The sequence below is a fragment of the Anolis sagrei genome, chromosome 3, assembly GCF_037176765.1.
Source record: "Anolis sagrei isolate rAnoSag1 chromosome 3, rAnoSag1.mat, whole genome shotgun sequence".
NCBI lineage: Eukaryota > Metazoa > Chordata > Lepidosauria > Squamata > Dactyloidae > Anolis > Anolis sagrei.
Window position 1 is genome coordinate 89189826 of NC_090023.1, and position 21626 is coordinate 89211451.

The 21626-nt window shown below is 40.7% G+C and overlaps 1 protein-coding gene across 5 annotated transcripts in view; it reads right to left on the reverse strand.

Annotated features, from left to right (window-relative positions):
* Positions 1 to 8366: 8366 nt before the first annotated feature.
* The window catches only part of PPEF1 (protein phosphatase with EF-hand domain 1), a 53972-nt gene continuing 40712 nt past the window's right edge, over positions 8367 to 21626 (reverse strand). For 4 of the 5 annotated variants that reach the window (XM_067466786.1, XM_067466785.1, XM_060770058.2 and 1 more), the window contains 6 exons: positions 20754 to 20939; positions 19438 to 19580; positions 16252 to 16358; positions 14170 to 14333; positions 12213 to 12297; positions 8367 to 10109 (listed from right to left, as the gene is read on the reverse strand). In XM_067466786.1, coding sequence (XP_067322887.1) covers positions 9916 to 10109; positions 12213 to 12297; positions 14170 to 14333; positions 16252 to 16358; positions 19438 to 19580; positions 20754 to 20939 — 879 coding nt within the window. In that variant the 3' untranslated portion in view covers positions 8367 to 9915. The remainder of the gene's footprint in view (positions 10110 to 12212; positions 12298 to 14169; positions 14334 to 16251; positions 16359 to 19437; positions 19581 to 20753; positions 20940 to 21626) is intronic. The other variant, XM_067466787.1, reaches the window with a different exon arrangement.

The following is a 21626-nucleotide window of genomic DNA, read 5'->3' on the forward strand; positions in this document are numbered from 1 at the left end:
CTTAGTTTAATCCAAATTGAGCCAATTTGCTGTTCCAAAATTAAACATATTATTTTGGGCAAATTTTACACAACTCCTCACACATGCACATGCAGAGAAGAAGAATGTTTGCACAGCTGGGACTGAAAGAATACATCATTAGTCTTGTGGCTTTTATGTTTTGTGCTTGCAGTTATGTATATTTGTAGAAGTGACAGTGCATTTAATGTATCTGTTGGATGTGGTAAAATTGCCTTACATCTGAGAAATACTACTCAGACCAGAGCAAGTCCCAGCCAGGGATATAATCTTGTGTACTTAGTTACTTAGGCGATCCCTCGCTTTCTGAGGATGATTGTCTTCCAATATTCTTGTGGGTCCGTATGTGGAGCCCTATTCTTGCTCTGCATCTTCTTCCGCAGTGAGGGCATTGGTTTCCAGGTGGAAGGCGGTCTTGGCCAGGGTTGGCTTGACGCGCCTTCTTCTTGGCACGTTTCTCTTTTTCACCCTCCACTCGTGCCTCCTCAAATTCTGCAGCACTGCTGGTCACAGCTGACCTCCAGCTGGAGCGGTCAAGGGCCAGAGCTTCCCAGTTCTCATTGTCTATGCCAGAGTTTTTAAGGTTGGCTTTGAGCCCATCTTTAAATCTCTTTTCCTGTCCTCCAACATTCCGTTTTCTGTTCTTGAGTTCGGAGTAGAGCAACTGCTTTGGGAGACGGTGGTCGGGCATCCGGACAACATGGCCGGTCCAGCGGAGTTGGTGGCGGAGGACCATCGCTTCAATGCTGGTGGTATTTGCTTCTTCCAGCACACTGATATTTGTCCGCTTGTCTTCCCAAGAGATTTGCAGGATTTTCCGGAGGCAGCGCTGATGGAATCGTTCCAGGAGTTGCATGTGACGTCTGTAGACAGTCCACGTCTCACAGGCATAGAGCAGGGTTGGGAGGACAATAGCTTTATATACAAGCACCTTGGTATCCCTACGGATGTCCCAGTCCTCAAACACTCTCTGCTTCATTCGGAAAAATGCTGCGCTTGCAGAGCTCAGGCGGTGTTGTATTTCGGTGTCGATGTTGACTTTGGTGGAGAGGTGACTGCCAAGGTAGCGGAAATGATCAACATTTTCTAATGTTACACCATTAAGCTGTATCTCTGGCATTGGAGAGGGGTTGGCTGGTGCCTGCTGGAAAAGCACCTTGGTTTTTTCAATGTTCAATGACAAGCCGAGCTTCCCGTATGCTTCTGCAAAGGTGTTTAGAGTGGCTTGTAGATCTTCTTCTGAATGCGCACAGACAACGTTGTCATCAGCATACTGGAGTTCTATAACTCCAGTATGCTGGAGTCCCCTCGATGGACTGTCACCTTGTCGTGGTGAGGGGGCTTGCGTGTTCCGATGAACCTGTAGGCACAACAACTGGAGTCGTGCACTCCCAGGAGTGGCTGCGGGGGAGGTTCCAGACCAAGCACAGTCCGAAGACCCAAAGACCTCAACGGCGGAGCAGGCGGAGGATAACATGGCACATGTTACAACGGCTGTGAAGGCAGAAGAAGGCTGCAACAGACTGAGAAGCCACGGTCATTGTGTTAAACTACATCACCAGTGGAACCTCACTCTGTGAAGACTGTGTGTTGATCAGTTGTGCATTGATCTCCACACATTAAAAAAACTCACGCACAGGCGTCTTCCAAAGAAAATAAAAACCAAGCAACCAAAGTCCCATGGCGATCAGCGAGTGGCGACGGGGGCAGGACTGTGAAATCTGGAAGCCTCTAGTCACAGACTGGCACATGGGCGGTGGGTACAGATTCAGTCGTTCTACCTCAAGGACCGAGGCAGTTGAGTAGTTCGGCAGCTGTATCCGCGACTGAGCAGCCCTTTTTAGGACCCACTCTGCTCACCCCACATGGGGAGGGGGCTAGAAAAGGTGCCCTAAACATAGTCTGCCTCTCTCATCCCTGACTGGACTGCCGCATCCAGTGGGGTCACCACCCTGCAGCCAAAAAAGAAATATGAACTTCGGTACATGGAATGTACGGACACTGATGGACAACAGTGACAGCGAACGTCCTGAACACAGAACTGCCATCATTGCAAGGGAGCTGGGGCGCTTTAACATTGACATAGCAGCTCTTCAAGAGACCCAGAGAGCAGGAGAGGGACAGCTGAAGGAAGAAAAAGGAGGCTACACCTTCTTCTGGAAGGGACTGCCTGAAGAAGACCAAAGAATGCACGGAGTTGGCTTTGCCATCAGGAATGATCTGGTGAAACATCTGACCGAAGCACCCACTGGCATCAACGAACGACTCTCAACCCTCCGAATTGATCTTGCCAAAAACCAACAGGCAACCATCATAAGTGCCTATGCACCAACACTAGATGCTGATGAAGACATCAAGGAGAAATTCTACTGTCAGCTGGACACCGTCCTATCGGGGATACCCAAGGAGGACAAAATCATCCTCCTGGGGGACTTCAATGCAAGAGTCGGGCGAGACTTCGACCTGTGGCCAGGGACCATTGGAAAAGACGGGATTGGAAACAGCAACTCAAATGGCATCCTGCTTCTCACCAAATGTGCGGAACACAACCTTGTCATCACCAACACGCTCTTCCGCCAGAAAAACAAGTTCAAGACATCATGGAAGCACCCCCGGTCAAAGCATTGGCACCTTTTAGACTATGTAATCACACGTGCCAGAGACCGCCGTGAGGTGCTCCTCACAAGAGCCATGACAGGTGCTGACGACTGCTGGACTGACCACAGGCTAATCCGATCAACGATGGCTCTCAAGATTCCCCCCAAGCGCAGGCTCCAAGGAAGAAAGACAAGGCGCAAAATGAACACCCAAGCCCTTCAGGAGCCCTCCAGATGAGCCCATCTCCAAACAGCACTCAAGAACCATCTACCCACAGAACACCCCGAAAATGTTGAGGAACATTGGAACAAACTGAAGACCTCCATCATCACAGCCTGCGAAGAAACTATTGGATATCAAACCAAGAAATATCAAGATTGGTTTGACGAAAATGACATCGAGATCCAACAGCTAATTGACAGGAAAAGGAAAGCCTTCCAAACATGGCAGAGAGACATCAACTGTGCTGCTAAGAAAAAGATCTATGCCAGTGCAAAAGCTGAAGTCCAAAGAAGGACAAGAGAACTCAAGAACGTCTGGTGGACAAAGAAGGCTGAAGAAATCCAACACCTGGCAGATACCCATGATGCTCAGGGATTCTTCAAAGCCACAAAGGTCATCTATGGACCAAGAAACCATGGCATACAGTCTCTACGCTCATCAGATGGAACCAAACTCCTGAAGGACCAAAACTCAATTGCACTACATTGGAAAGAACACTACCAAAGCCTCCTGAACCGCAGCTCCAATGTGGCCGAAGAGGTCCTCTCACAAATCCCGCAACAACAAACCAGGGATGAGCTTGCAGCACTGCCTAGTCTGGAAGAAGTCAGCAATGCCATCAGCCAACAAAAGAATAACAAAGCCAGTGGACCGGATGGGATCCCTGCTGAAATCTTTAAAGAGGGAGGACCTGAGCTGACACACCAACTCCACCAGCTCATAGAAAAAGTGTGGCTGACCGAGAAAATCCCAGCAGATTTCAAGGATGCCACCATCATCACCCTCTTCAAAAAAGGGGAAAGAACAGACTGCGGAAACTATCGAGGTATCTCCCTTCTAACCTCCGCTGGGAAAATCCTCGCAAGAATCCTTGCAAACCGCCTTCTGCCCCTCTCAGAAGACACCCTCCCAGAATCCCAGAACGGCTTCCGCCCCTCCAGAGGAACCGTGGACATGATCTTCACTGCACGACAGCTCCAAGAAAAATGCAGAGAACAAAATCAACCTCTGTACATGGCATTCATCGACCTTGCAAAGGCATTAAACACAGTGAATCGCAGCGCTCTCTGGACCATCCTCCAAAAAATTGGGTGCCCAAACAAATTTGTGAACATCCTGCGGCTCCTCCATGATGACATGATGGCAACAGTTTTGGACAGCAGTGGCTCCCAAAGTGACCCATTTAAGGTGGAATCTGGTGTCAAACAGGGATGTGTTATTGCCCCAACTCTATTCTCCATCTTCATCGCTATGATACTTCACCTTGTTGATGGGAAGCTTCCCACCGGAGTGGAAATAATCTATCGGACAGATGGCAAGCTGTTTAACCTCAGCAGATTGAAAGCCAAAACCAAGGTTACAATCTTGTGTACCCTGTTATTTTTATGGAGAGGGGAAGTAAATGCTTTCCAGTACTGTATCTTGGTTTCAGAGCTATCTCTGTGGACACATATCTCAGAAAAGATGTGTGAAGCAGAGGTGAAAAAACATGTCCCTACAGATGTTGGTAGACTTCAATTCCCATCATATCTAATCACTGGACTTGCTGTCTGAGTTGGGAATTGGAGCCAATGCCATCTGCAGTTTGTCTCCAGATATCTCATCTTTTTGATAGCAAGGATCTCCACACTTGCAAAAAATGCTGCTGTTTAGTTAGACTCTTTAATAATTTTTGTCTATTTTGGGCAAATGGCTTCTCAAGCTGTCAGACACCTGTGCAGATTGGGAAACAAGCAAGTGTTAAAACATTGAATGACTAGCTGCAGACCTGCTTTATGGAATACCACTTAGGATACACATTAAGCATCTTGGAAACAGAGAGGTGATTAGAATGAAAATAGAACCAATGTAAGGCAAACAAAATGGTTGTGGCCTCAAGGAAAGAACCACCTACGCTACTTATTTGACATGCCAGGAGTGTATGAAGAAAAGAACAGTTTGGTTTGAGCCAGGGTAATAAAAATGTCCCAGCAGACATCACATGCCAATTATTTATCAGCCAGCCCAGCTTTCCCACAGAAGAGGTAAATGAATTGTCGTCTCTGAGAAGATGGATAAATGAAGCAGCAACATACATCCATTTTATTATTTTAAATATATTTTGATATCTCTGTGCTTAAATCTGGAGAAAATGACTAGGATGAAGAAAGCCATTGTAGGTGTTTCAGTAGGGATTGAATGTCCTCAGTGGGGTTTTATTCTAAGAGAAAGATGGGTCTTTATCATAAGGTGGTTTCAAACATCATCTCAACTTCAGAAGTATTTGTTATTTTTATGCAGTAAGGAAGAACAATTCTCCATGATTCATTATTAAACTTGCCAACCTTACAATTAATGGGCTTTCAAAAATGCTCCTAATTTTGCCATTTATGTTTTTGCTGGGAAGACACAATGTAGACCTGCCAGATGTTACATGAGTAAAGGGGAGTGTGAATCAAGTGCTTTCTCCATTCCTTTTGAGAGTCACTAACAGTTTTCTGGCACATGCTGTGCCATTTGATCTGAGAATAACAACATATATGGAGCATGCTAATGCACACAACTTCTCATGGAGCAATGAATAAAAGTAGAAACTTGTTTTCTATATGGATCATGGATTTTATGTTCATCAGCACACTTTCATCTTTTGCTCCTGTTGAAAATATGTCTTATTAGGATGCAAAACAGATCAAACTCATATGGTGATGATCTCCATATATAAAAAACATGATATTTCTGCTAATATTTTCTCTGATTATGGGAAAGACCTAAGACTAAGTAGAGGATGAACTTGTGGAAGCTCTCTGATTTTCACCAATGGATATTTTTGCTCAGAAGCTTTCATGGGTGTTTGTTACCCTATCATTAAATATATATGGGGACTTTTAGGGTTGAGAGTGTATGTCTTCCGAAAGATCACCCAGTAGGTTTTAATGGCTGAATGTGAAATCAAACCCTTATCTCAAAATGTTGACCTATATTAGTTCTGATCTAAGATTTGCATTGTATTTATATATGGCCAATATTTCCAGAATTATTTTTGAAACAGTCTCAACCACTACAATGTAAAACCTGGGCATAGGAGATGTACTTTCAAAGGAGTTAGGGACCTTCTAAGCAGACAGCTGAAGTTGTTGTTGTTGTTGTTGTTGTTATTATTATTATTATTATTATTATTATTATTATTATTATTATTATGCAGGTTGCTCCCACCTACTCTAGTCCTCTTTGAACTCTGTCAGATTTGCCTTTTGATTCATGGGGATTATTTGTAGATAGCTTCGTTCCCTATACAGAACCTTTATTCTCTGAAAATTTTAAATGTGATTTTATTCTAGTGGAAGCTTTTATTTATTGTAACTGCATTATAAATGCTTTGTTAGCATGTCAACACCAGTAAAGGATTGCAATATATGATTCAGTAGCAACAGCAGAAAATGCATTCTGTGTGGCTAGCATACCAAACTAAGTTTTGTCCATGGTGTCAAATGGTCATAAGACGTTTATTATGCACTACGATTGTACACTGAATTAAATTATGTGCCAAACTTTAGTTAGTATATGCTGGATTATTTTGGACATCCATGTCAGGGAATTAATAACTGCCCCATCCCATTATTTCAGCTGACATGAGCTTGAATAGTCAGGTTTGTTGTTTTCTTCAAATAATAGACAATTTAAATAAGTAGAAGAAACAGGTTTGTATAAATGGCTGGGTAGTGTTACATAGTCAGATATACAGTAATATCAGTAAGAGTGCATGACAGCACATTTTACATGTCCTATATATACCCTGCCCGGTTCACTGGGCAGGGAAGTTGCAGCTGAGGGTGCTCCTCCATCCATCATGTTTACAGCTCTCTCTTCTCAAGGGCCTCAGCATGCCATGCACTCTCCTTAGCAGTTCAAGGTGATTGTCCTCCTGGGCAGACCGGAGTGAAGACCTCTTCATTCACATCTACCACCTGGATTTAAAAGCAGGACTGGCCGCTCCCTTTGCCTCAGTTGCCTTAACTTTCTCCCTATCTTCCCACCCTCAGTTACTTTATTGGTCTCTGTTGTGTTCACTGTCACAACTTGGGTGTGGTTGGCATGGGCCCTGAATCCAGATCTAGCTAGTTCTCCTTCTACTGAGAGATCTTATTATTGTGTATTAGGGGGAGTGCTGGTGCAGGTAGCCCGGAACGGAGTTGAACAGGAACCTGCACTACGCCTCCTATTGGCAGGTGCTATCTTGGCTCAGTTGTGACATTCAGAGCCTGTCTAGAGGCTCCTTCCTGTTGTCATCGGATCAGCATGCAGGTTTTCCAATTTTGCCATCAAGGACCCATGTGTGTTTGCCAACCCTTTTGCAGCCAATAAACAAGTTGTGACCTTTGATATCCCAACCTGCATGTGTTCTGCGTCCTGTGTTCAGGTCAAAGGATTGCACACACAACTATCTACTGTATTTACAAGGGTAAAACAATGTGCTAATTTAGGTTTTGAACCTTTTAATGTGCATGTGCTCCAGTCAGATCTGTCAGTACAAACACGTGCTATTATTTTAGTTGCTGCTGTTTTTAAATAGTTTTTTTTAAAAAAAATAGTTGCTGATTTTACTAAATTTTCTGGCATTCTAACTACAATATTGTGGTATGATCTGGTATGGGAGGAGGTACATGGATTTATGCTAAAACAATAAAGTTTTGGAAACTATCTTTAGAGAATCAGTGTGATATATTGGTTTGAACACTGGGTTATGACTGTAGAGACCAGGGTTCAATTCCCTGCTTGGCCATGGAAACCCAATGGCTGACTTTCCATGAGTCAGACAATCTCATCCCCAGAAAAGCTGTTAGGGTCACCATATGCTGGAAATGACTTAAGTGCACACAACAACAATAACAGCAACAGCAACAACAACAGCAACAACAACAACAACAACAACAACAACAACAACAACACAGCTTTTAAAAAGAAACAATGCTCATCCATGTCTCCAGGGCCAATAGCAAGCAATTTTGTAGAATTACGAAAACCGAATATATGTTGGTCATATTGCCTGCCTAGTTGCCTTCAACCTTTCCATGCTGGAGATGCCTTTGTAGACTGAAAATACTTTTCAAGGATGTCCCAAAGAATCAGAAATTAAGCTTTCTGTAGTGAGTTATCTCATTAAAAACAATTTGGAAAGGCCCATACTTTGTTGCAACCACCATCTACCCTAGAAAAGAGCTGGTGAGAATTGCAGGGGAGACATCAAAGGGAATAGATGGAGAAAACAATACAGTAAATAAAAAGATGTAAATCAAAGTACATGCCAAGATGATTCTTTTCCCTGATGAAGTTTCTTCAGTGCATGCTAAAATCAGAGATCTGCTTGAGCCAATGCTCAACCTTAAAACTTATTGTGAAAGAGAATATATGAAACATGTTAAATACCAAATATTGCCTATGAGCCTGTACAGAGTGCAGTCATTATACTAGGCCGCTATACGGATACATAGGAAGAGTCTTGAATTCAAGACCATATGTGTTTCAGAAAGTCTTGCAAATAACGAAGCACCTTTTTATGGCTTTCATATGGGTTTATTATTTATTCAGTACATTTACATAACATCTTTATTCCATCTTGGAACTCAACACAGTGTACATAGGATTCTTAAGTGTCTCCAATTCAGGCACTAAACACATACATCTGATTCTCTTCAGCAAGGAGGCTCCACCATGTGCTATAAGACCATGCTCAGGGAACAACTGAGATTTTGTTTTATTATCTCAATCAAATGTAACAAAAAATAAGCATTCCCTTAAAAAATACAATTTGAGAGAAACAATTTTAATCTTACTGATTTCTACATGGACTTTTATTACTGATTAAAAACATGGATAGAGATGAGTAGAGATAGTGTATGGGGAAACATAGGTATGATGAAAGCATCACTGATGTAGCTAGGTACCTACAAACCTATTTTTTGGTCAGGACAGTCCCATCAACAGATGGATTTCTGAGGCATTAGAAAAGGAAGGAACTGGCAAAACTTGAGTATTTCTTGGCTAAGAAAACCATATGAAATGTATGAAGTCACAAGTAGATTGGTGACATGAAGGCACACACATCCACGTAAACAGTGGGGCAGTATGTGATTATGCCTCGTTCTCTCCTGGCCACAAGGTATTTTGTGAGAGGCAGTTGTGAGAAGATCCAGCTGCAGTGCTTCACTGGCAAAAAAGAGTTAGTAGTATATTTGCATATTGCTCCACTCTCTAGTGCCATGAAAATCCTGTTGACATGGCTGCACGCCCGAGAAGGTAATTTTTGGGGAGAATGTTTAGCTTTTCCATGGTGCAATGGAAATAAATGTCTATTGAAAAAATTACAATGTAAATTTTTATTTGGCGATATCTAGCATTGAAAAAAGACAGCGAAACAGGATGTATGACACGACCGAGGTGCAAAAAGGTCTGCGTTGTGTGGAAGTACTTGTTGCACAAATTGAAGTACTTCTTCAAAAAGCACAGTTAATTTGTGGAATTAGATATAGCTATGGTCACCAATGGAAGTGAGTTTAAAACAACACTGAATAAAGTAATGAAGCACGAAGGGTGGGACAATTATATGGCTGACAGTTATGTTGGATCTGGCCCCAGAACTGGATCTGGTTGGACACATCTATTCTCCCTCTTCAGAGCCAGGCTTCCAGTTTGGGGCAATTGAGCTTTCTGCTCCATCATCTTTATACTAGACCTTATATATCATTTTAGAAACAGCAAAAATACCCTTTAATTAAATAAATATAAAAATAAAACATATTCCCAAGCATTTTTCTGAAAGAATGACAATTGTAATAAACCCTGAGTCTCTGTATGGCACTGATGTAGTCACTGTTGACAGCATTTTAAGACATACCTTTCTATCTTTCTGTATGTCAGTTTCTCAGTAGCAGTATTCTTCCAAAGATCAAGTTTTCACATTATAATCAAGTACTAACTTCTTCAGGTTTCTTTTAGGCATTGATGTTGATTCTATCTATCTATATTAAGGCAGCAAAATTTAAATTAAAAGTCTACAACAAAATGTACCCCAAAGAAATTATACTGAGGAGCCTATCTTCTTCAGGAGCTGTATCTCTTCTCTAATTTGTGGACCACATGAAAAGCTTCTAAAAATTCATTAAAGTCAATGCTACCATCTTTGTTGAAATCTATGCAACGGGCTAAGCTGTCAATGGATTCATCATCTATAGCAATTTTCAGGTGTAGGTTAAAGAGCTTCCATGCCTGGTGGAACTCGTCAATGGAGATAAGACCTAAACGGAAATAATTTTTTTTGCATTTAATGTCACATATGCAATATTACTATATGAGAACAATCAGGAGATTTAAATGTTAAATGAAAAACCCTCCTGCAGTGGAATTTGAATAAGACAGCATCCTATAACAGGTCATGGAAGTGCATTTGGGATGGGTGGCCACTTCACTGTTGCCCAAAGTAGAGATAAGGAGGTGAATGATTCCTCCAGATATTTTCGATTACAACCCACAGGTTGGCTGGAAAATCTGGATAGGACATAGATTTCCAAACTAGAGCCCTAGATAACAAGAACAGAGGACCTTATCTGTGCCTTTATGGGCAGTCTTGCAGACATAAAACCATTACATCTTTGACTGTGATGTCACAATTTAAAAAGCCCTGTGAATTTGAGGATGGAGATATGGAAAAGGATGATGAGCAAGGCTATCCTTAGATAACAAGGGAAGTGCAAGGGAAGTGCAAGCTTCCTGGAACAGAGGTGTCTGTTCCAGGAAGCTTCACATAATCCAGTTTTTCATAATCTGGAGTCCTATTTTTCTGACTTAAAATCAACAATATCTTGAGGCCTCTGCTGAAGCACAGAATAGAAACACTCTGGAGGACCTATAGAAGTGTTCTCTCTAACTCTCCAGGACAATGCTCTAGAGGCCTAGAGTGAACACTATTCAAAGCTCTTCACATATAAGGGAAACTGTGTTCAATGAGCTCACATAATAAGCAGAACTACTATACGACTATATCTAAAAGAAAGTGAGATCCATGCAGTGAAGACCACAGCCATTCTAAGCTATGCAAAGCAGTTTCTTCCAGATCTTGGCAAACCCACGCCCTATATGCAGCAACATCAAGTTTCCCAGCAAACATTCTTTGGTTGTTACTGCCACCCCCTATCATTGCATCTGGTGAAGGAGATAAGTAGAAAAAAATCCTTAAGATGCTCCACAAAACACCAAGAACTACAGCTATGGATTAAGATTGTCATTTGGATGTGCCTTAAAATATTAAATCAGGGTCCAAAACAAATATTTTTATACAGTAAGATTGGAGACGGAGATAGCTGGTTGTGAAAATATTATGAAAGCGTTATGGTCCATGTAACATTTCTTCAGATCTTAATGTGAAGTATGAATAGAAGATATTGGAATACTATAACAAAACCTATGATTTGAAAAACTAGGATTCTGAAACACTTGAAGGACTTTTTCCATCTAGATTACTCTTTATTTCTAAATTTCTGATTTTTGTTTAGAGAAACTTTGCTTCAGAGAAAAACTAACTGCTGAAGCCTCTTTCATACTTGCTTGCAATAATTTGATTTTTAATATTGATATCACAACATTTTTCAAAATATCAATGATTTTTATATGTATACCACTAATAACTTTATATAAATGAAAGAGATACATAAGAGCACGAATCATCACAAACATAATGCTGTAACCAATGATCAAATAGTTTTAATTATGTATTTTTAATAAGTGCCATATTTAATTCTATTTGAATGTTTATATACTTTAGGTTTTAATTTTATATTGTGCAATTTTAATTGTTAGCCAATTTTAATCTACTTGAGAGAGAGAAAGCAGGATAAATATTACATATAAATAAAATCAAAAACTGCTAATCCAATGATATTAAATAGAGCCCATTTGTCTAAACATCCATTCAGTGAACATTTGTACTATTGTTTTAGTTTAGTATGCTATGACCCATATTAGCTTGCTGCAATTTCAGTTAGGTGAAAACCTTCTCATTTCCATCCCTCAGTAACAATATTGCAACAAATATATCATTTATTCCAACTCTTCCAAATGAATGGTATTTTTGATGTAACCCAAAGTGCAACATGAGGAAATTAATCTATTTCATATTATATTTTCATAGTTTTAAAAGCTACTGTCAAAATTATGAAGCCACTGGCTTCTAATTGACTTGTTAATGCTTGTCCCATTGATCTTGTATTCTGGCATTTGAAGGACATAGAAAAACTGCTACAAATATCTCTCAAACTTTACCCACCACATAGCATCCAGCTGTGCTACCTGTGTACCTCTGTATATTTCCAGCTTTTAATAAGCCATGCTGGATTTTAACATACCTGAGTGATCTCTGTCAATCATGTTAAAGATACTCTCCAGATCAGCTTTGTATCTACATAGAGTTTCCACCAACGATGGCTGAACCTGAAGAACAGTTGGTTGAAAATTAGAATTTATCCAATCTGAATATATAATGATTTCATAAATCATGCCCTTACTTTTGAAAAAAAAATCCCTGCATTTCTAGAAACATCAGTTTGGTTCTAAATTCTACAAGGAAACATAAGTATTCTTTTGCCTGTGCACTAATGGACCCATTTCATAAAAACATCAGCTGATGGGTACTGGCTTCTAATGAGCATATAAATGAACAGGGTTTGAACTCAGAGACTGGACCCCCACTTCAATAATTACTAGTTTAGAATTCCTGCAAACAGAATCTGCTGGGTGTAAGAAACAGCAGAGAATTGGAGGGCCTATAACCCTTCACATTTACAGAAATAATGTATATTCATTACCTCTGAGGTTACATTATTTATGTTTCAATAGAAAGCCAAACCTTTGCTTGGCTACCAAAATAAATATTGTTGTTTCCGTGTTCAAAAGTACATAATTCACAACAAAGTATAAAGTACATTAGTGCTTTACTTGGCATTGCAAAAACAGTTTGTTTCCTTACCTTCTACAAGTTTGTTTCAATGACAAGAATGGGATTACATTCAAGTCAATGAGGGTTTTTTTTACTGTCAAATTAGTTGCTTTTGTTGTATTTTAGAATATTATGACTACATGGCAAAGAGACTACACGGTTGTTTTAAAAAAATTACTGACTACAGAACAGGACAGCATGGTCACATATTCACTCTGAAAGATGACATTGGGACATGATGTGTCTATAATGCTCTTTACCTGACTTAACTGGGTGAAAGCTTTGTGGTTGTAGCAGTAGGATAGAGAGGTCCTGTTCAGTGCCATGGTTCCCAACCAACCCTCTTTTCCCCAGAAGTCTTTTCACAATGGCACATGTTTGGAGCAGGGGAAGGGAGCACAGGGATAGGGCATGAGAAATTGGTGAAGGGACTGCAGGACACCCAGATGTAGGCTTCATTTCATCCTATAATTGAGCCCCTGGTGGTGCAATGAGTTAAACCCTTGTGCTGGCAGGACTGGTTGACTGATAGGTTGGCGACTCAAATCGGGGGAGCGGGGTAAGCTCCCATCAGTCGAGCTCCAGCTTCTCACGTGGGAACACGAGAGAAGCCCCCTACAGGATGGTAAAACATCAATCATCCAGGCATCCTCTAGGCAACATCTTTGCAGACGGCCAATTCTCTCACACCAGAAGTGACTTGCAGTTCCTCAAGTCACTTCTGACTTGGATAAATGCAGCTGCTCATTGCGACACAGGGTAGTTCTTAGTTGAACACTGTCCCGCCCTCTGTTTGTGGATGTGAAAGTTATTTCGTTTCTTAACTTCATTTTGTTACAATGGTTTGGGCCTGAGGCAGTTCTGTGATAAGCAGTTGAGGTCCCCATCAGGGACCTTGGGGCATAAGGAATGAAGCCTTTCCCAGCTTAGGACAGAAGACTTCTTCCCCATTCTCAAGTGACCGGGGACGCACACAGTTATTTCTGCCCAAGTTGAATCCCAGTTCTGTAATTCCAGATGGGTTGGAAGTGTGTGTCTTTCTACTGGTAGCAGACAGGTCATTTTATCCTTGGATTTGAACAAATGCTGAGGCCAAGCTTCTGTAGATGTAATTTATAAAGTCTGGGATCCTGTTTACTCTGATCTCAGTTTGCTATGTGTTTGGGAACCCCTCCCATTCACTTCTAAACTCGGAAAGTCAGCACAGCTACTGGTAATTCAGGGGGCAAACTGCATTTACTAGAACTATTTTTAAGAGCAAGCACTTTTTATAAAACCCATCTGACATATCTACACAGAATTATATAATGGAACAAAGAGAATGCAATTAGATTGTTTAGCTCGGTCAATTTTCTAAACAATTTCACCTCTTTGATTGGCAGTTTGATTTCAACATCATCAAAAGATGAAAGGTATTCAACATTTCCATCTTGATCCAGACAAACCAGTCTGGAACGTAAGGTTCTCCAGGGGAGGTCAAGCTGAAGAACAGATTCTACCGCTGAAACCCATTCACTGGGAGAAATCTTCCCTACCAAAAAAATGGAAGGAAACAAGAAATCAAAAGCACTTTATGATGATTAAAAAGCCCGAGCAAGGAACATGAATATTTTATGCTTAAAAGCTACCTAGCTGGTGATTCATCAAGTAGATGTATGCTGAGGAAATGATTTTGAGATAAAAATAATCATTTCAGGAAAAGCCCTGGGGTTAAGTATGACCAACCTGCTTGAATAAATAAATGGAAAATAACCAAAGAAAGAAACCTCCAAAGTTTGTGGGCTTACATCCTAAAATGATGTTCACTGACATTCTATATTACTTTTTACTTAACATAACTTGCGTATGCAGTACAACTTCCATATCCACAGGGGATATGTTCCAAGCCACACACCCCCTTCCCCAGGACACCTGAAACTACAGATAACAGCAAATCTCATGTTTTGAACATAGTTGTGCTAGAAGCATTTTAAAGAATAAAACTGGAGGACCTAGAGATGTCCAGAAATACTTGCTGGTGTGTGTGTGGGAGGGGGGGAGGTGTTTTGAGAGTGGATTAGTGGGATTGTGGATATTGAATCCATGGAAGGACATTATACTGTACCATGTTATGTAGAAGAGGCACTAAGACACTCTGTTTTGTGAAAGGCAAAGGCGCTTTTAATGTTGCTATATAGTAGACTGAACTTTGTTCATTAGGACTGAACAACAGTGCCTGATGCCTATTGTTTCCCAGTGAGCATCAGTCCTACTGTACAGTGCTCCATCTGCTATGTAGGAACGTAACAGCAGCCTCGACTGAATATGAAATGATCCAATTTTAAATTTGCACCTAGGAAGACATAACTTCCATACAGGATTTTGCGCACTATGATCATGATTATAATTATGACTCCTTTCCACAGTGAAATAATGCTCAAAAAAATCTGGTTCTAAGGGGGGCATATTACACAAGGCAGTCAAAGAAAGACTTCTCCTATATGTCAATGTATCTCTACAAGTCATGGTAGCCTCATGAAGATCTCTCCTGAAAATCTGAAAATGTACATAGGTTCATCATGACAAAGCAGGTGACATCTCAGATTTACTTATGGCAATTCTAAGGCAAATTAACACAATTACATTTAATTTGGTCCAGGAAACCAACCAGTGAAGTTTGTGAATCTATGGTGACTAGTTTCAGAGTTTCCCATGCCCTGAAATTTCAGACTTAAGACTTAAGACCTAGGCATAGTTCCTTATAAAGGGTCCTAGTGATCTTGTTCGACATAATGTTAAGTATCAACCGCAATTGTTTAGAGCACATGCTCTCCAACTTTACCAATTTGTCAGGAGTAGCCCCAATTAATCCACTAATGTTCTACTTCTTCAGCTCCTCCACCCACTTTCCCCCTTTTCCTGACTTATTTTACTGGCTGCAAACTGAGTTCAAAATACAAAAGGTATTTAAACTCAATTAATTCAGCAAGGGGCAAGATTTTTCCCTTCCTGGAAGATTCAGGCAAACACAAACTACTGTAGTTTTTTTCCATTCATGTGTACTTCCTCATCAGTCACTTGGCCATCTTAAGTACATACACCTTGAACATGTGTCACACTTTTTATCTGTGAAATGTTGAATGGCACGACAACAATCCATTCAAATCACAAACAATACTAACAAATGAGAAAATATTCATCTGGTTGGAAAGGAAATGCTTTTCCCACCTTTGCTTTTAACACCTTTACAAGTGCTACTTTCAAAAATACACAGGAGATGTAGCCCAACCAAAAATAGTTTCAACTTTGAACTCTACACCGCAGTCTACAGTAGCTGCTCCACAAAAACCCAAAGTGTAACATACACGTATATTATCAAGGCAGTTATCTTGTCTTGAGATTCCAGGACAAGTCACTTTCCTGTTACATTGAATGAGACCTCAAAGCATTTGTGTTCAAATTTGTATTACCTGTACCATTCCGGTCATACTGTCTAACAGCTGCAATCAATTCCGATTTGTGTATGTAAATCTTTTCTCGCAAACACTTTAAGGCAGACAGCTCAATTGTGGAAACTCTGAAAAAAGGAGGTGGGAAGAAACAGCTATAAAAATCTCACTGGGTATTTGATTGTACGCCTTTCCATATCTTCGAATCTCTATGATTCCTTTGTGGTAATAAATAGGTATACGAATAGAAAAGTAGTCAAAATTGTTAGGGAGCTAAATGAAACTAATCAATGGTATATAATCCAGATAAACTGAAAAACGAAAACCTGAGAAACAGCGAACTGTTGCTTAAGCAAAATCACTCATTGGATCAAATGTTATTTCAATTCCGTGCTTCTTGGTCTGTATGCACATTAAAAGCTGTCTAGTGAAGGAAAACAAAACAATATTTTTCGCTACATAAACACATGGCTAGAAGAACTCACTAGCTATAGCTACTCACATTTATGACCCAATCATCAATCCTTGTTTCCTACAGTAACGAAATGCTAAACAAATAGCCACTTAAGACCAAACCATCTCAACCGACTCATTATTTGGATGCAAAATCCTATGAATTGACTTTACTTGCAAAATGATTGCTATAATATCAGTGCACTCATTGTTCAGGAGCCCTTTGAAGGCAACCATAAGGCTGATATGGCCCTCAATGAAAATGAATTTGATATGCCTGCACTAATGGATTGTTCACAGAAAAAAGCACTATGAGGTATCTTCACCCAAACTGGTTACTGAATTGTTGCTGAGAAATAATTAATGGATTACTTCCAGAGTGAGAGAAAAAAAATACATCTTCAACAACATTGCAATGTCTAGAGAGCAACATCATGAGGCACAAGCAGGACTAATGCATCACAATGACAGTATAACAGCATGGAATAAGAACACCCCTAGTAAACAATATCTGTGAATTTATAAACAGCCAGCAAAGAGGATATTAGGAGCCAACAAACTGCTAAAGCCAGACAGAACAACTACCAGTCCTGTAAACAAATGCCCAGATGCCTATATATTCTGGTCCAGAAAGTTTTAGCCAACTCAAGCTAAAAATCCACTAGCTGAAATGTGTTATTGTATAACTTACTAGCTGTGCCCTGCCACGCGTTGCTGTGGCCTATAGTAAAACTTATCAAAGTTGAGGTAGATATCTGGACTATTATGAAAGAGAGGTCCCTACCTATTCCTTCCCCCTTTTCCTCCCCCTTTCTCTCCTTTCTTCCTTCTCTACCTCTTTCTTTCTTTCCTTCTTTCACTACTTGGTTTCATCCTTCTCTCTTTCCTTCATTCCCTCCCCCTTTCTTCCTTTGCCTTTCTTCCCTCCCTGTTTGCTTCCTTCTTTCACTTTTTATTTCCTTTTATTTCACCACCATCATAACAATAACAATAATGCAATGCATTGCCTCCGGGACCTGACACCTCTCCCATTCCCCCTAAAAGGGTCTCATAGGAACAATAGCATAATAATAATAATAATAGAAATAACAACATTACCCGCCACGTGTTGCTGTGGCCAATCTTCCCTCTTTCCCTCCTTCTTTCCCTCCCTCCCTCCCTCCCTCCCTCCTTCCTTTCTTCCTTCCTTCCTTCCTTCCTTCCTTCCTTCCTTCCTTCCTTCCCATCTTTCCTTCTCCTCTTCTTTCTCTATCTCTTTCCTTCCTTCCCCCTTTTTCGTTCTCTTCTGCTGTCTCTCTTTTCTTTTCTTCCATCTTTTCTTTCCTTTTCTTCTTCCTCTAACTTTCCTTCCTTCCCCCTTTTTCTTTACCTCCCTTTCTCTTTCTTCCTTCTTTCCTTCCTTCCTGTCTTTCCTAGATTTTGACAGGGCAAGAAGGGGCGGGGTGGGGTTTGGAGGTGGCGTGAAGTAAAAGAAGGTAAGATTGGGGCAGGTTGCGTGTGTGTGTGTGGCGGCGGGGGGAGTGGGGTTGCGTGTGTGTGTGCGGCGGCGGGGGGAGTGATGGAGCGTGGGGTTGCGTGTGTGTGTGCGGCAGGGGGTGTGTGTGTGTGGGAAGCGGCGCGGCGGGGGTTGGAGTGGGCATGGTTTCCGCAGAGGGAACGTTGGCCGGAAGGCCATGTGCGCGCGCCAGGGAACTTGCGGCTGGGCGCCAATGCGCATGCTCAGTTGTTTTGCCGTTTTGTGAGTGTGTTGTTGTGTTGTTTTTCATTTTGAGTAGATATGTTTGTACCTTGTGGGTTGTGTTATGGGCATGGGAATTTTGGTTAAGTTTCGTTGGGTTTTTTGAGTTTTGTTGTTTTGCCGTTTTGTGAGTGTGTTGTTGTGTTGTTTTTCATTTTGAGTAGATATGTTTGTACCTTGTGGGTTGTGTTATGGGCACGGGGATTTTGGTTAAGTTTTGTTGGGGGATTTTTGAGTTTTGTTGTTTTGCCGTTTTGTGAGTGTGTTGTTGTGTTGTTTTTCATTTTGAGTAGATATGTTTGTACCTTGTGGGTTGTGTTATGGGCACGGGGATTTTGGTTAAGTTTCGTTGGGGGATTTTTGAGTTTTGTTGTTTTGCCGTTTTGTGAGTGTGTTGTTGTGTTGTTTTTCATTTTGAGTAGATATGTTTGTACCTTGTGGGTTGTGTTATGGGCACAGGGATATTAGTTAAGTTTCGTTGGGGGATTTTTGAGTTTTGTTGTTTTGCCGTTTTGTGAGTGTGTTGTTGTGTTGTTTTTCATTTTGAGTAGATATGTTTGTACCTTGTGGGTTGTGTTATGGGCATGGGAATTTTGGTTAAGTTTTGTTGGGGGGTTTTTGAGTTTTGTTTCCTCGTTGGATGCCCCTAACAAATTTATATATATAGATGGTAGTCATATTTATTGTTGGTTGCACTTTATGTTATTGAATATTTGCCGCTGTATGTTGTCAAATGCCCTGAGTCCTCATTGCGGAGATGAGACAGGATATAAATAACGTTTATTTATTATTTATTATTATTAAATAACATTTATAAAGGCAAGGCTTAGCTTGGGAGGTTTAGTTTGATTCACAAGGCTATTAACAAACATCTCCTAACCCTCTGCAATTAACAAAGCTTTCACAAAGGTTGTTCTTCTTGTGGTTGCTGCACTATTTCCATTGATGGAGCACATTCTGAGTTTCATGCATTTTTTTTGTTTTTGTTTTTAGTAGACATGTCCTCTTTATCCTACCTCTGCTGCAGGGTCCGTTTAGGTGTTGATTTGCTAACTTGATACTGAACAAAACGAGGTATCAGATCTGGGTTTAATTTGATGTAAGCACCACGATTACTTCCCTCTTCATAGTAATTTGAAGCAGAAAATATAGTGATGACCTTGTGTTTTAAAGGGAAATAAAATGTTCCTTTAATTAATGAAAAGTACAGTCTGACATAGAAACATGCAGAAAGACTATCTGCAGTCTTAGACTGTGGACAGAAACAGATACACAAGCAATACTTTTGGCTCCTAGCCTTATGGAATCTGTGCAATGCCCAAGGATCTATGGATTACAATACAAAACAAAGATTCAGGCCCTGGGTACAAATTCTTTTTTTCCCATATGGTGATCCTGACAGGACATCTGATGCATATTTCTATGCAACACAAGAAAAAAAATTAACTGCAGACATATCACATGATGTGCAAAGGAGTCACTCAAACTTGCTACATAGAAGAACTTTCTCATGCTTTCAAATGACTTGAGTTAAAACAAGAAGGGAGAGGTGAACATGATGTAGAAACCAGAAGAAATATGCAGCAGGTAGAGTATAGACCAGGTATGGGCAAACTTCAGCCCTCCAGGAGTTTTGGACTTCAACACCCACAATTCCTAACAGCCTACCAGTGGTTAGGAATTGTGGGAGTTGAAGTCCAAAACACCTGGAGTTTGCCCATACCTGGTATAGACCTTCATTGTGACAATTCCAGAACCCCCGGTCACCATGAAACCCCTATCATGCAGAAAAATATCTCCATATGTTCATCTCCACCAAGAGCCAGTATTTTGTAAAGCTAATGGATCTTTCTCACCCAGGACCAAACCCCCCACAATATTTGAAATAAAAACAAAGATAAATCATAACAACATACTGCTGCCAAAAAAAAATCTCCACTTTTCCTATAGTTGCAATATCAGCTAAGCTCACACACAGCAGGGAAACCTGAGGGTTCTGGCAGATGATACTGCAACCCAGTCCCTGCTAATCAACAAAGTACTTTGGAAAATCGCAAACTGAGAAACTCATTGTCAACCCTGCTTAATCATCTTTTCCTTAGCCTACTGAATCAGCTTTTCCATATCTGTCATAGAAAAGAAAGAAACAGTGACTATGAAGCAAAACAACAACAACAAACAACAACAACTCAAAACAAACCTACTATGTGCTATTCCTAATTACATTATGTGTGAGTAGTGATTCCTATTTTGGTGCCAGGTGCTACTGAACCATTTTTCTTGATTATTCCATTCATAGTTAAGTACATTTAAACTTTAAACCATTGATTACCTTTCCGTAATGGCTGATCTCATAGCCTTCCTCTTTGCATTCATGAGACCTGATGAGCATTTTCAAATTGTAATGTTTTAGCAACCTGGCTGTAACATCTGGTCCAAAACAGCAACCACCGCCTCGGTATTTGTTTGGTGTACAGCCATTTTGATGTTTAGGATCACTCCAGAGAATGTCTACTACCTTTGAACGGAAAACAAAGGCTAGTGACTATCAGTCACTGAAAATAATAATAATAATAATAATAATAATAATAATAATAATACTTTATTTATATTCTGCTCTATCTCCCCGAGCCGGGGGGGGGGGGGGGGCGGGAGAGATTACGACATAGGCAAACATTCTATGTTTTAATACAGTGGAATAACAATGACATACAAATACACAGAACAAAGGTAAAGGCTTCCCCTTTCATATCTGGCTTTCTGGAGGCAGTGCTCAACTCTGGCCATGGGGAGGTGCTCTTGTTTCATTTCCAAGCCATGGAGTCTGTTCTCTGCAGACACCCCTGGTCATGTTGCTGGCATGGCTGCCTTTATTACCTTCCTGATGAAATAGAACCTATTGATCTACTCACATTTGCATGTTTTTTGAACTGCTAGGTTGGCAGGAGCTAGGGTTAACAGTGGAAGCTCATCCTGACTCATGGCTTCGAATTACCAACTTTAGATCAGCAGACTCAACAGTTCAACAGTTTAACCTGTTGCACCACAGCGGCTCCTTAAAATAAACTATACAACTAGAATTTGAAAGAAACCCAGGCCCCTTCAACACTGCCATATAATCCAGATTTTCAAAGCAAATAATCCTGGAAATGACCCAGGAACAAAAATCGTGTTACATAGTGTTCTAGACCATTTAAGTCCTTCC